Below are 13,368 nucleotides of genomic sequence, written 5' to 3'. Positions count from 1 at the left end.
AGGCTGAGCAGAGAGGAAGGTGAGTTTTACCTGCAGAAATTGTGCTCCCCAATCCCGTGGGCCTCAGCGTCCTCCATAAACATGTTGTACTTCTCCTGCAAGAGGAGGTGGGAGTTCCAGTAAAGGCACGAGTGCTGGTGGACTGTCTTACTCACTTTCCCTCGGTAAGAGTAGCCGTCGTCAACATAGCAGTCATCAGGACCTCGGAGAGAGCAGGCAAGAATGTGAGACCTGAGGCCAACTGGCGTGCCGCGCCCGGAAAGCACTTGTCAGGTGTATCAGGTGTGAGAGGACTGGCCTAAATACAGATCACCCTGAGATTCCACCACAGGTCCCAGAAAGAAAGTGGCTTGCGAATGTTCCACCTTCAACCCAGCTTGAAAACACAGAATCTCATGGGAGTGGGAGGTGGGAACTGAATTCTTTAATTTTGGCTCAAACAAGAACTGGTGCACCGAGGGGCATTGAGGTAGGTGCATTGAGGACCGAGGATGTCCAGATGTATTTGACTTGCCTACATATATCCCCATTTATTACATCCTTTACATGGAGCAGGACACACCCTATGCCCTTTGATTGGAAGGCTGAGGCAATAGCAGCGCTTGGGAATCTTGACTTGAATCCTGTTCTGCCAAGTCCCCAACAGATAAAGGATTCCAGAGGCCTCCTGTGTGGCTCTGAGATTCTGGAGAAGTGGTGGTAGAGACCCATACCTATTTCACAGAGCTTCCCCTTGAACTGGTCAGGACAGGCACAGGTGAACTTGGACCTCCGCCTCTGCCGGGAGCAGGTGCCACCGTTTTGGCAGGGATTTGGCCTGCACACAGGAACCACTGTGAACACAGGGAGTGGGTCCAGGAAGACTCTTTAGGAGGAGTTGCAGCTACATCTGAGCTGATGAGGAGATGTTGGTGGCACCTTTCTGGTGTCCATCCTTTCACAGAAGATGGGTCACCAAAGGGGAAAGAGAGACCCACTGGCATGCTAGTAAACATACACACACACCTTAAGGATGTAAACAAACATGGGTGAGACAGTATGACGGAGCCAGCAAAAGTGAGTATATAAGTAGACGGGTCATTCAGTGAGGAACAGCAAGATGCATGGACTGAGCAGGAATTTGGGGCCAGTCTGAGCTAGACTAAAACTTAGCTCTGCCCCTTGATAGCTGTGTAACCATGAGCAAGTTAGCTAACCTCTCTGAACTTCAATTTCTTCATCTGTAAAACTCTTTCTTGTAGTGTTTTTGGGAGAATGTGAGAGAGAACGTAAATCTCCTGGGACAATGCCCAACTCACAGCAGTGAATAAATATACATGACCCATTCTAGGAATAGACTCAGAGAAGGCAATGGCACCCCACTCCAGTACTCTTGCCTGGAAAATCCCATGGATGGAGGAGCCTGGTAGGCTGCAGTCGATGGGATCACTACAAGTCGGACACGAACTACGAGTCAGACACGAACTGAGCGACTTCACTTTCACTTTTCACTTCCATGCACTGGAGGAGGAAATGGCAACCCACTCCAGTGTTCTTGCCTAGAGAATCCCAGGGACGGGGGAGCCTGGTGGACTGCTGTCTATGGGGTCGCACAGAGTCGGACACGACTGAAGTGACTTAGCAGCAGCAGCAGGAATAGACTGGGGCTTACTTCCTAGAAGTGGGTTTCGAGATGATTTTTTTATGGGAAGGCACACAGACTGGTCAATTCCCACTGGACTCTCCAGGATAATGAATATGAAAAAGTCTTAGTTAAAAGGGCCATCAAAACTTTGGGTTGGTATCTGGACTTCACACAGTAGGATACTGACATCCTAGGCATAAGTCAGGGTAGAGAGAGCTTAGCATAGAACAGGCTTCCAGAACTTACCTCTGGAGCAGTCTGAACCCCTGTAAGGATGTTTGCAGGCACAGCGGTGGTAAGGAGGACTCTGAGTAATGAGACAGTCTCCCCGGCCACATGGGTTGTTTTTGCACTTGTTTTGCACTGTGGGAGAGCAATAGAGAAGTTTTGCCAAGTACAGGATGTTATTTGGGGCACATTTTACATTGAGAGGTACCTGCACAGTACAATATTTAGGAGGTGGTCCTGGAAGAGGTGGTGATGGTGACTGGTAGAGCATGTGCCCTTGTCCATGGTTCTGAAACACCATGCTACCCACCTCCCCATCCCTCACACTCCCCCCCACCCCAAGAAAATTTCCCTTATCCTTGGGTCATGGTTGATTGCTTCCCAGTTCCTTATGAGTTCCTAGTGCTCATAGCCTTTATTATTCTATCTTGATAAGCACTTTGATAACTTTAAAACTTCAAAAAATCCAAATGGATCTGCAATTTGAGTTTCTCCACTTTATAGCTGATTTTATGTTCCATTTACAATTTTGTCACTCTTCCAAGAAGTGGAGGGATAAACTCAGATGCTGTGCTTGTGCCTGATATCCCAAACCATCCTGAAGCATTTATTTAGACTTTGTAGTGTTGAAAATGATAGGACAGACTTCCCTGGTGGCCTAGGGGCTAAGATTCCATGCTTCCAGTACAGGGGGCCTGGGTTCGATTCCTGGGTTGGGAACTAGATCCCACATGCTACAATTAAGAGTTTGAATGCCACAACCAAAGAACTCACGTGCCCCAACTAAGACCCAGCACAACCAAATAAATAAATGAATATATTTTTTTAAGAAAATGGTAGGAATAATTGAAAAGGGCACAGAGAAGAGAAGTCAACCTCAAAACCTTCACTGTCTCCCCCACCCCAGTTATATGGTCACTAGATAGGACAGAATCCAGGTTTTCTCTAAGGGTATAATTGGCCCCAAAGAATTCTATTCCCAATACCTTATCACCTCATGCTATGCCCACAAGAGGTCACTAAAGGCAGACACAGCTTTTATCAGAGTCTTCATGAGTGAGGATGGCAGGAAGAGAGAATCAGGCCCCTGCTGGAATCAAGCCCCAGATCTCTAATTCCTGCTCTTCTCCCAACTAGATGTGTGACCATGTACAAGTCCCCTGTGTACTCTGGTCTCCCTTTCTCTAACAGGATTGGGCCTTATGTGCCCTGAGCACCTTCCTGCTCCCCTATTTGAGAACACTGTTCTGTTGAAGTTGGTCTAAACACTCTCAACAACAGTAATAACAAGCCCTGGTCAGGATCCAGTTTTTGTCTCCTCAGTGTTCTCATCTGTGGAATGGACATATTAGTCCAATCTAACACATGGGGATGAGGACTCAGGAAGATGTTGCCTTGACCGGGCTAAGGAATCCTTTATGCATAATATAATATGTGTGGTTTTCAGCCTTTCCATGGGATTTCTGAGAGCCTTCATTAACCCCCTAGAAAGTGCCTGTTATTCAACTTGGAGGAAAGAGTGGATCTGGTGAAGGTACACTCACCATTCTGACACCTGTTTCCAGAGAAAGGGTCCGGACAGCGGCACGTGAAGGTGGCCCCACTGATGAGGCAGTCCCCACCATGTGTACAGGGGTTGGACAGGCATGGGTCTAAAGCACATGGGCAGAAGTCAAGGTTTGCAATGAAAAGCAGGCGAGACACCCCCCCTTTGCTCATGGGATTACTGCCTCCTGCCCCCAAATAAGAGAGGAACTACAGAGCCAGTGATCAGGGAAAGGGGAAAACACTTTGCCCTTAAAGATCCAGGAACACTGCCATCAGAAGGGCAGAGGGAGGGATTCGGGTTAGTAAGAGGAGAGGCGAGAAGGAATCGTGCCTGTCTCCCTCGGCCTGGCTTTGGATGGGGCCTTTCTCCTGGAGTAACTCCCCTTTCCCGTCATCACTGTCTCTCTCCTCCCAGTCTCGCTGGGAGTGCCACAGGGTCTGTCTCTGATGCTGAAGGCATTTCACAAGCCTGAAGACCTCCCCTACTCCCAGTGCCCAGGGGTGGAGGTCAGAAGTGGGGAACGAAAACCCACCCCTAATGAAACACCAGCCTTCTGAACATCAGGAAAGAAGACCAAAGGCAAGAGGGGGACAGAAGAATTGACGGCGAGGAGGAAATGACCCAGTGGCCTTCATCTTTCTTCAACTACTTGTTCAGTTAGATTTTGTCATATTTCATCTGTGCCTTTGGCTTTTCATGGCTGTCTGAATGGATCTTCCCTTGGGGAATTCTTTATCCTTCTGTTCACACACATTGTTCTTTGGTTCAGGAACTAGGATCCCTGGGCCTGGCTCTTGTTTTGATGGTCCCTTCTGATGTTCCCCTGATGCCCCGGATCTTGGCCCTGCCTTCCAGGCCACTTCGCAGTTACACAGCTTTTATTCCAGCTGCTAAGTGCTTTCCATTCCTTCTCCTGGTTTAGTCACGTGCCTGTGCTTAGGCCCCGCGTCTCATTTTCCTTTCTGTCCCTTTGCATGGTTTAAGAAGCCACGGAAACAAAAACAAAGGTGGCCAAAGCACACGTGTGAATACACACATGCACACACACGCAACCTAACAACCGTGCAAAGCTTCCAAAGAGTGGAAAGAGAAAGGAAAACACAGCGCAGCTGAAAGGGAGGTCCCAGTGCCAGCTGTGCATTAGCTACAGCCTGATGCCTGATGCTAACGGAAATTCTTCTGCATAATTAGGACCCACGTGTCATGAAAGCTCTGGGAATGAGTTTGAACATAACCAGCCCACAGGGTCGGGAGACCTGAATGACGATGCACTAACTTGCTATGTGATCTTGGCCAAGTCAGCTCCCCTCGGCCTCACTTGCTTCCCCTGTCATTTGAGGATGGAAGAGATGGTCTCTAACAACCTCTCCAGTTTTCACAGTATATGATTATAACTGAAAAAAAACAAAAACAAAAAGCCACTCTAAATAACTTTTTCCAAAACCTGTTTTATGGTCCCATTCAGAGAGGAGGGGGCAAGCCGTTGCATGTGGTCATATGTAAACTCCCTGCTGGGTGGGCTGCTCTCCTTTCAGGAGGGCCCCCAAACAGCTTTGGTACCCACCATCCTCTTCGTAGTACCAGTCAGGGTTGTCAGAATAGGCAGGGGTGCTGCTGGCATTCTCTTCCTGGTTATGATACTCTTGGCTGTACTCATACTGGTCAGGAGTCCAATCTACAGATGTGGGAACAGGACAGAAGAAACCCTAATTGTTAGACTTAAAGAAGCCACCATTTTATTTCACTGAAAACCCCATTTTCTGAAGATTTCTAGGTCCTAAAAGAGGCTTCCTGTGTCTTTTCAGCTCCTGACACTGATAGGGTGTATAGAAGGGGTCAAGCATTGTGAATTTTCATTTGAGGGGGTTGTTATGACCCAGTGATCCAGTACTGGCACTTGGCAAGGTCAAGAGCACATGATTGGAAATGGGCAGAAGATGTCAAGTTCCGGCCAACTGTGTTCTCGGTGCCTCAGTTTCCTCGCCTGTAACAGGAAGATGACTGGGGTCTAGGAATCCTCCAAGTTGCTATACAAGATCTGCCCAGGGTCAGATCCAGGGGCACTTGGGTGCCTTGTTGGGTGGTTCTATGAATGAAATTTCTCAGTGGGACTTCACCAGTCACTTCAGCTCAATCAAGTCAAAGAAATTTGTCCTCCCTTTCGGTCACAGCATCAAACTGCTCCCAAGTTATTTCTATAGAGTCATCATAACCGTTAATATTTACTGAGTCTTTACTATGTACCAGGCTCGGTACTAAGCGTTTTACATGAACCATCCCATTTCATTCTCCTGAAAATCTAGGAAGTGTATTATTATCTCTACTTTAAACCACACACTAATAGATGTAGCTTATGAACTAAGGCAGCTTATCTCCGCACAACCCCTAGAGTGCACACTCTCAGCTTCTTCAGCAGGCCTCTCACACTGCCTCAGAGAATTCACACTTGCCCTTGTCAAAGGGGTCCAGTCATTCCCATTGCACATCCAGCCTGTTAATTAGGAATCACCCAAGAACAACCTTGAGAAGATTCACACATCTTGCCCACTGAGAGAAAGGGCAGTGTGTGGCCTTGGCCATGGTGGTAAATCTCACACTAGACCAGTCCGTTGGGGAAAGCAGGTGTGTGTGAGGCTGGACCCAAGCTCTTTGTTGTCCGGGGCTTTGGAAGATGTTGGTAGCTCTGCGGCTGACAGAGAGAAGTTTGGGATTTAAGAGAAGTAGGGTTGACTTTGCTCTCGCCAGCTGGCAGGAGTGTGGCAAGTCGGCAAGCTGAAGCTGCAAGAAAGCCCTCCAGAGATGCATATGATAATGGCGTAGGGGCAAATGCAGATAGCCGACCTGAAAGGGCACTCCCACAGAGCCAGCTGATGGCTCCGAGGATGCCACTTTACCTAAGCCTGATTATCAATCACATTATCTTGCTGGTCTCTCAGTCATTCCCTGATAGTCTTTATCTCTCTAGCCTTTGAAAAATCGACTTTTGCACAATGGCTGTTTTATATTTCCCATTAAAATGGAACTATCTTTTTATTTCCTTTTTGAATACGCCAACTCTGGTTCCTTGCCAAAGTTTCACCTCATTTATCACACTGTCAAGTCAAGACTCCCTTTGCTTCCTCATTATTTCGCTCGAGCCGCTTTTCCCCACTATGAAAATGCTCCCAGAGGAGGCCACCTTCCCAGGCATGAGGATCTAGGTTGAAGATAAGGCCATTGTCTTCCTGGAGCAAATCAAGTTTCTTTCCAGCTAGCTTGATAAAGTAGAGAAAGAGAGGGAGAGTGTGAAGGGAAAAAAATATTTTTCTGAATTTGACATGAAAGATTTCAAACTGACATTTTGCAGAGACAGTGGGTTTGGTAATGAGATGATGGCCCCATTTCTTTCTTTCTTTTTTCTTTGGAGAATTGATTTTTGTTTTCCAACAGGTGTTTAGAGATCAGCGCCTTCGAATTGCTCCTGTAATTTCTCCCATCACTCCCACAAGTTGAGGGTCAGACTGGCTGATCTTGGTTAGACCATTGCAGATATTTGGAAATGAGGGGAGGTTTTTATAGATAGATGGAATGGTATGATTTTTCCAGATCACGAGGGATGGATGAAATGTGTGCTGGAGGGCTTTGACTTGAATCCAGTTCTATTTACAAGGCCTGCTCACCCCTCAGTGAAGCTAAGGAGGGAATGAAACACGCAGATGTTGATTATCGTCCTGCTAAGCAAGGCAGTGTGTGTGTGTGTGTGTGTGTGTGTGTGTGCTCACTCGGATCCGACTCTTTGCGACCCCAGGGACTGTGGCAGCCAGGCTCCTCTGTCCATGGGATTTCCCAAGCAAGAATACTGGAGTGGGTTGCCATTTCCTTCTCCAGGGGGTCTTTATGACCCAAGGATCAAGCCCATGTCTCCAGTATTGCAGGCAGATTCTTTACTGCTGAGCCACCAGGGAAGTTAAGCTGGGGGCAGGGGGTGGGGGACACAAAGTAGATTTTTTACTATATTGAGGTCAGCATCCCTGACCCTCAAATTGTTCAAGGGCCGACTATATCATGTAGTAGTAACAAACAGACCCGCATAGCTTGATTAATATTCAGTGCTGGTGGGATACAACTTCTAGATACTAGAACTCCTCAATGGCTCAGCTGGTTGCAGAATTTTAAGTTGCATGGCTCAATCTCAGAGGGCATAGCTCTTGTACTTCGTATTTAACATGGTCTATCTGATTTGTTTCCTCCAACTACATAGTTGGTTTCTTAAGAGTAAAAGCCATGTCGGTTCCTCTCTTTCGCTCCACAGTGCCCAACGCAGAGCCCTATTAGCCCCTGACATATATATTTGATAGAACAAGCTTTCCCTCGGTGGCCAAGCCTCCCTTCCTTCTGATCAGCCAACACACAGTGGGCACACGCCTCTGCCAGCAAAGATGGTGTCTGTCTGGTTTAGAATAAACAGAGAATTCAGGAGAGAAACTGTGAGACTTGGGTCATAGATATTTGGTGAAGACAGTGCCTGATGAGCTTGACAGCAGTATAGACATTTGTCTAAGGGCTTACCTGGGGAGAGAGGGATTGCATGCAGCCCGACATGAAATTTGGTTCCATTGGTAGATTTTTAAAAAATCACTCCAGGTTCAAATACAGATTATCAGAAATTTTCTCTAGTCTACAGAAAAGGAGAAAGCTTTGGGGGAAGAATGGGGCAGCTGTCAGAAGTATTTCATATCAGGTATAAAAAGAAACCCTTGTGGATTTGTCTAATTATCAGAGTCTGCTTTTAGAATTTATCAGGAAGAATGGTAAGAGTATCTTAACTCCAATAATCCAAATAAGAGGTTATTACACACTCACTATTTTCTATGTACTGGTGACTATATTAAATAAATGTGATTTCACACAATCTGTTTAACCTTAACAAAACAAAACCCTAATGGCATAGGTCTTCTTATTTCTATTTTACAGAAAAGGAAAAGTTAGGGCAGAAGGAGATGATATCAGAACCCCAGTCTACCTGACTCCAGTCTAGTTTGCTTTTTATGAGCCCGGGAGCCTCTTGTGGGTTTGTGTTTCCTGAAAGTCCATGGGTTTTAGCTTTTAGGAAGTAACATGCATTGGGAAATCTCCTTTGGCACGTGTTCCAGGTCCCTGGACTGGGATTATCATGGTCCCTACAGAAAAACTCCAGAGTTCCTGGGATGGGGCTCTGCAGCTGCTTGGGTTAAAGAGCTCGCCAGATGTGTGGAATGGAGTAGAAATCCCTGGAACGCTGTCCCTGTTGGCACCATCCATCACTGTGGCACAAACTGTTCCTCCGAGGGCCGCCCCCAAACCCCAGCCCTGTCGGCCTGCATTTGATGCTTCCAATCGGCTGACAGGGCAAGCCCAGCAGAGACCCTTGCTGGCAGGCGGCAGGACAGCTGATGGATGCTCTCAGCCTGTGTTGCTGGGCCCAGTCTAGCCGGCTTTGAAGAGGCATTTCCATAGGCTTGTGGGCTGTTGTGTCACCTGCTTTGGGGAGATGGGCAGAGTCTGTGTTGTTTGATGGCCACCTCCTCTGCCACCCGTTGGGGACTGTGTCCTGGCCCCGTCTGTGCCAGCCAGGCCGTCACCACGCACTGACTCCAGCAGGATCAACCACAGAAGCAGCTTGCCGGTGGACACGAGCACAGTGTATCTCTGGCCCCACCATTGTCTAAAGACGGCGGGGAATCTGACAAAATTCCATCAAAGTATAACCCTCAGATGAAATTAAATCAGACACAAACAGAGGAGTCTTTAGAACCTAACCTGTTCTTTGCAGACAGACCCAGTCACGACATCTCACCTCATTCCACAGCCACAGGCTGACCGAACACCTTGAGAGGGACTCGGAAAACTGTGGGTGGCCTGCTCCAAGGTCCCTTCTTCTACTCACTGAACTCTCAGAAGCCATTGGCAGAGTTCTTATAAAGTCCAGAAGCTCAGCATGTTAAATTCCACTCTTTCCACTCCCTATTGCTGTTGTTTAGTCGCTAAGTCGTGGCCGACTCTTTGAGAGCCCATGGACTGCAGCACTCCAGGCTTCCCTGTCCTTCCCTGTCTCCCGGAGTTTGCTCAAACTCATGTCCATTAAGTGGTTTTTCAGCCTGTGCTTGAATACCACCAGGGATGGAGAACGTACTATTTTCCAAGAGCCCCAAAGCCCACTGAGATTTTTTTTGAGAACTCTGATGATCTACTATTCGCAGATTAAATCTGACACTATAGTTTCCAATCTGTTTAATTAAAACTGAGAGCTTTGTGGATGCATAGAATGTATCCAGTCCCTTTTCTGTGACGTCTGTTTAGCAGAACCACTGCATATAGTCCACGTTCTTTACGCTGTTCACTGCACAATCCAGGGCATCATAAACTTAGAGTCATTGCAGACGTCTTTTGCAACTTTCTGGCAGGTGGCAGTAAAGTGTGTTGAGGTAAATATCCCTCTTAATTCCCACAAAGGCTACCTCATGGACTAAGGGTGGGGCTGCTCTTCAAATACATGGAGAGTGAGGTCCCTTGAGACTTCAACGTCCTGTTTCTTCTTCTGTGTGACCACACAGTTCTGCAGCTCTGTCTCCTGGGCACCCAGACTACAGCAGCCCATTCAGTGGTGCCTGAGAAGTTTTGTGCAGAAGGCTGGGGTGGGGGCAGCTCGTCCCATCTCTGGACTTTGGACCTTCCCTGGATTCCACGTGTGGACACTGCTGGTCTGGCCATCCAAGGGAGCCCTCCCTGAAATACGATCCTTCCAAGGAATTACATGTTGTTGAATTCAACATTCTCTTGTGCTTTGAGCAAAGACCCCGATCCTTTCAAACCCCAGCATGCCACATTCATGTATATTTCTTACCAGTTTCACAAATGTTCCCTAAGCACATGGGGTGGGATAAGGTCACTTGCCTTGAGCTGGCACAAGTCTGTCTGCCCATGTAGGGCTTTGCTGCCAGAGAATATTGACTGTCAAGCTGAATTTGACCCGGTGCCATCTTTGCTCCAAAGAGACCCTTGATCCAAAGCTGAGACGTGACTGTAGTCTCCTTGTGCCTGGCTCGTGTCCTCTGCGGGTGACCAACAAGGGGCACTACCAGTGGGGGACGCGTTCTCCCCCCCAAGTGAAGTAGTGAGTGGAGTTAACTCCCTTGGGTCTCAGAGCAGCAAAAAGAGACTCGGACCTGGAGAGAGAGACCCAGAGGGGACCAGATGGCAGGAAGGAGCAGCTCTGCTCAGCCCAGGGTACCAGACAGAGGAAACAGGATGGGGAGAAGGTGAGAGGTGGCAGGTGTATCTGTGAGAGAAGAGCTTGTGTGAAAGAACACTGAGAAAAAAAAGCCGGTGGAGAAGCATCCCAGTGGGGCTGCTGGCAGGAGGCCATCAGCAGGGATGGGCCAGCCTGGAGCCTACCTACATTACACCACCCTCTCCACAGAGAGATGCCGGCCTGCCACTGATGGAGTGGAGAGAGTAGGGTAGCCCAGGGCTGGCCTGCCTGGAGCCATTGCTCAAGCCATCCTCCTTTTGCCAAGGCAAAGGGTCTCATCTCAGCATTAGTAGGCTGTGTGACCTGGGGCAGGTTGCTTCCCCTCTCTGAGCCTGTTTCCTTCTCTGCGAAATGAAGGGGTTTAACTACTTCAGCAATTTTTCTCTTGGAGTCCTGAGGCAACATCAGTCAACTCAAAATTGTGTGAAACACTGGTTTGTGGACACATAAACACCCAGGAGTATATTTCTTTGAGTATAATCCTCAAAGGGGTCCAAGCCACTTCTGAAACGTTGGAACCCTGGAGGCACACGCACACTCACACCCCTTTTCTCCATCCCAGAACCAGCCTGTGAACAGCCCCAGGGCAGTTTGCACACTCACCTGGGTCCGGCTCTGTGAGAAAAGACAGCAGGGATAACTGAAAGAGAAAATGACAGAGAGGAGCAAGGTTGAGTTCTCTGAGCTGGTTGGGCTCTTTCCTGAGCTCCCGTGAGCTAAAAGGGGCTGTTTTGGGGTCATAGCCAGGGCATAGCAGCACTAGGTACTTTCTGATGGCTGGGGGGATGGGGGTGTGGATTGGAGAGAGTGGTAGGGCCTATTTGACCACATGCCCCACTCTTCCTGTGCTGGTTCAGCATCCGAAACATCACTCTTCTCCTCAGTATGGATGCAGCGTGCTTGCACTTAACTGATCCCATGGTGAAACCTGGCTGCCCAGGTACCGACCGTCTTCTTAGTTACAGCGATCACCATGTATTGTGTGTCTCCTCTGCCTGACTATACACTGCTGCATTTAACTCTTACAACAACCCTATGAAGAGGCATTTATTAGCCTGTTCACAGATGAGGAAATTGAGTTTCAGAGGTCACACAGCTGTGAGAGGAGTCACATTCATGCCCATGTCTAGGTGATTGCCTTAGACTTCTCTGGTGGCTCAGAGGGTAAAGAATCTGCCTGTAACTCAGCAAACCTAGATTCAGTCCCTGGGTTGGGAAGATCCCCTGGAGAAGGGAATGGCAACCCATTCCAGTATTCCTGCCTGGGAAATCCCAAGGACAGAGGAGCCTGGTGGGCTACAGTCCATGGGGTTGTAAAGAGTTGGACACAACTGAGTGACTGTCACACAACAGCTCTTTAAGGTTGGAGATGGACAGACGTTTAAACTCTCCAGTTGCTCCTCATTGTTCTTGGAACAAAATAGGAACACCTGCCATGACCTATGAACCTCATCCCAGACCCTTTCCTCCAAATATTGTTTCTCTCCTGATGCTCCAACTAGACCTGGGTTCAAAATGGCACCAGCCGAGCTCTTCCCTCCTTGGGGCTTTTGCACTTGTTCCTTCCGCCTAGATAGCTTGCCCCACCATTGCTCCCTTGCCTCCGTGTCAGCTTGAATGTCATCTTCCCCGCATCTTCCCTGCCTCCCCCATCAGAATGACTCACCCCAATAGTTTTGTCTCTGCGCCCATTCATTTCCTCCATGGTGCCCATTACAGCTTATAATTTTATATGTGTTTATTTGCATGTTATCTGTTGCTCACATCAAACTCTGATTCTCTAGAAAATTAAGGCTCTTTCTGTTTCACCACTGATGTATTTAGTCATTATCCAGCAGTGTTTGGCATATGGCATGCCTCAACATAGGTTTGCTGAAAAAATAGATAATGGTAGGAATAGTGTTTGTGTTGTTTTTAAAATGCAGTCAGTCAGTCAGTTCAGTCGCTCAGTCATGTCCGACTCTTTGTGACCCCATGGGCTGCAACATGCCAGGCTTCCCTGTCCATCACCAGCTCCCAGAGCTTGCTCAAACTCATGTTCATCGAGTCCGTGATGCCATCCAACCATCTCATCCTCTGTTGTCCCCTTTGTTTTTAAAATGCAGTACATCAGAAAAAAAGAGAAAGTGTTATTTATTTAATAGGTGGAATATTTCCTTTCAGTTAAATCAGAGATCAGCAAAAAAAAAAAAAGCTCTGAGGCTGAAGCCAGATTGTGTTTTTGCCAATAAAGTTTTATTGGAACATGGCCCCTCCCACCTGCTTGTATACTGACTTTAACTCTTTCCATGCTATAATGGTAGGACAGTTGTGACAGAAACAGTATAGTCCCAAATATTTCCTGTCTGGAACTTTACAAGGAAGGTTTGCTGACCTCTGTCTTAGGAAACAGGAGCTCCGTCTTCTGACAGGCTTCCCTTTGGTTCTCAGTGGCCAGGAAGCTGCTGTCAGTATGATGCATTTTCCTGGTACCCAGGCTAGGCAGTTTCGTATATTTGCTTCCTCCACCTCCAGCAGAATCTTCAGTTTTCTGTTTCACTGTAGTGCCTTCAGTCATTTTTGGGTAAAATGGTAAGAAGAAAGAATGCATTCGACATGGTGTACGAAGGGCACAACAATCTAGACAAAAATGCTTATCCTGAATCTGCTCATGAAGAACATGACAGACACAAAGCGTGGGCTTTCTGCAAAACAGCT

At 47.7% G+C, this 13,368-nt stretch overlaps 1 protein-coding gene across 1 annotated transcript in view; it reads right to left on the bottom strand.

The window, feature by feature from the left end:
* The window catches only part of HABP2 (hyaluronan binding protein 2), a 34,184-nt gene that overhangs the window by 8,479 nt on the left and 12,337 nt on the right, over positions 1–13,368 (bottom strand). The window contains exons 2-7 of the mRNA XM_055560611.1: positions 11,275–11,311; positions 4,966–5,076; positions 3,397–3,504; positions 1,871–1,987; positions 714–833; positions 31–202 (exon numbers count right to left, since the gene is read on the bottom strand). Coding sequence (XP_055416586.1) covers positions 31–202; positions 714–833; positions 1,871–1,987; positions 3,397–3,504; positions 4,966–5,076; positions 11,275–11,311 — 665 coding nt within the window. The remainder of the gene's footprint in view (positions 1–30; positions 203–713; positions 834–1,870; positions 1,988–3,396; positions 3,505–4,965; positions 5,077–11,274; positions 11,312–13,368) is intronic.

The sequence above is a fragment of the Bubalus kerabau genome, chromosome 22 (genome assembly GCF_029407905.1).
Source record: "Bubalus kerabau isolate K-KA32 ecotype Philippines breed swamp buffalo chromosome 22, PCC_UOA_SB_1v2, whole genome shotgun sequence".
NCBI lineage: Eukaryota > Metazoa > Chordata > Mammalia > Artiodactyla > Bovidae > Bubalus > Bubalus kerabau.
This window is presented reverse-complemented; position numbering and strand designations above follow the sequence as displayed.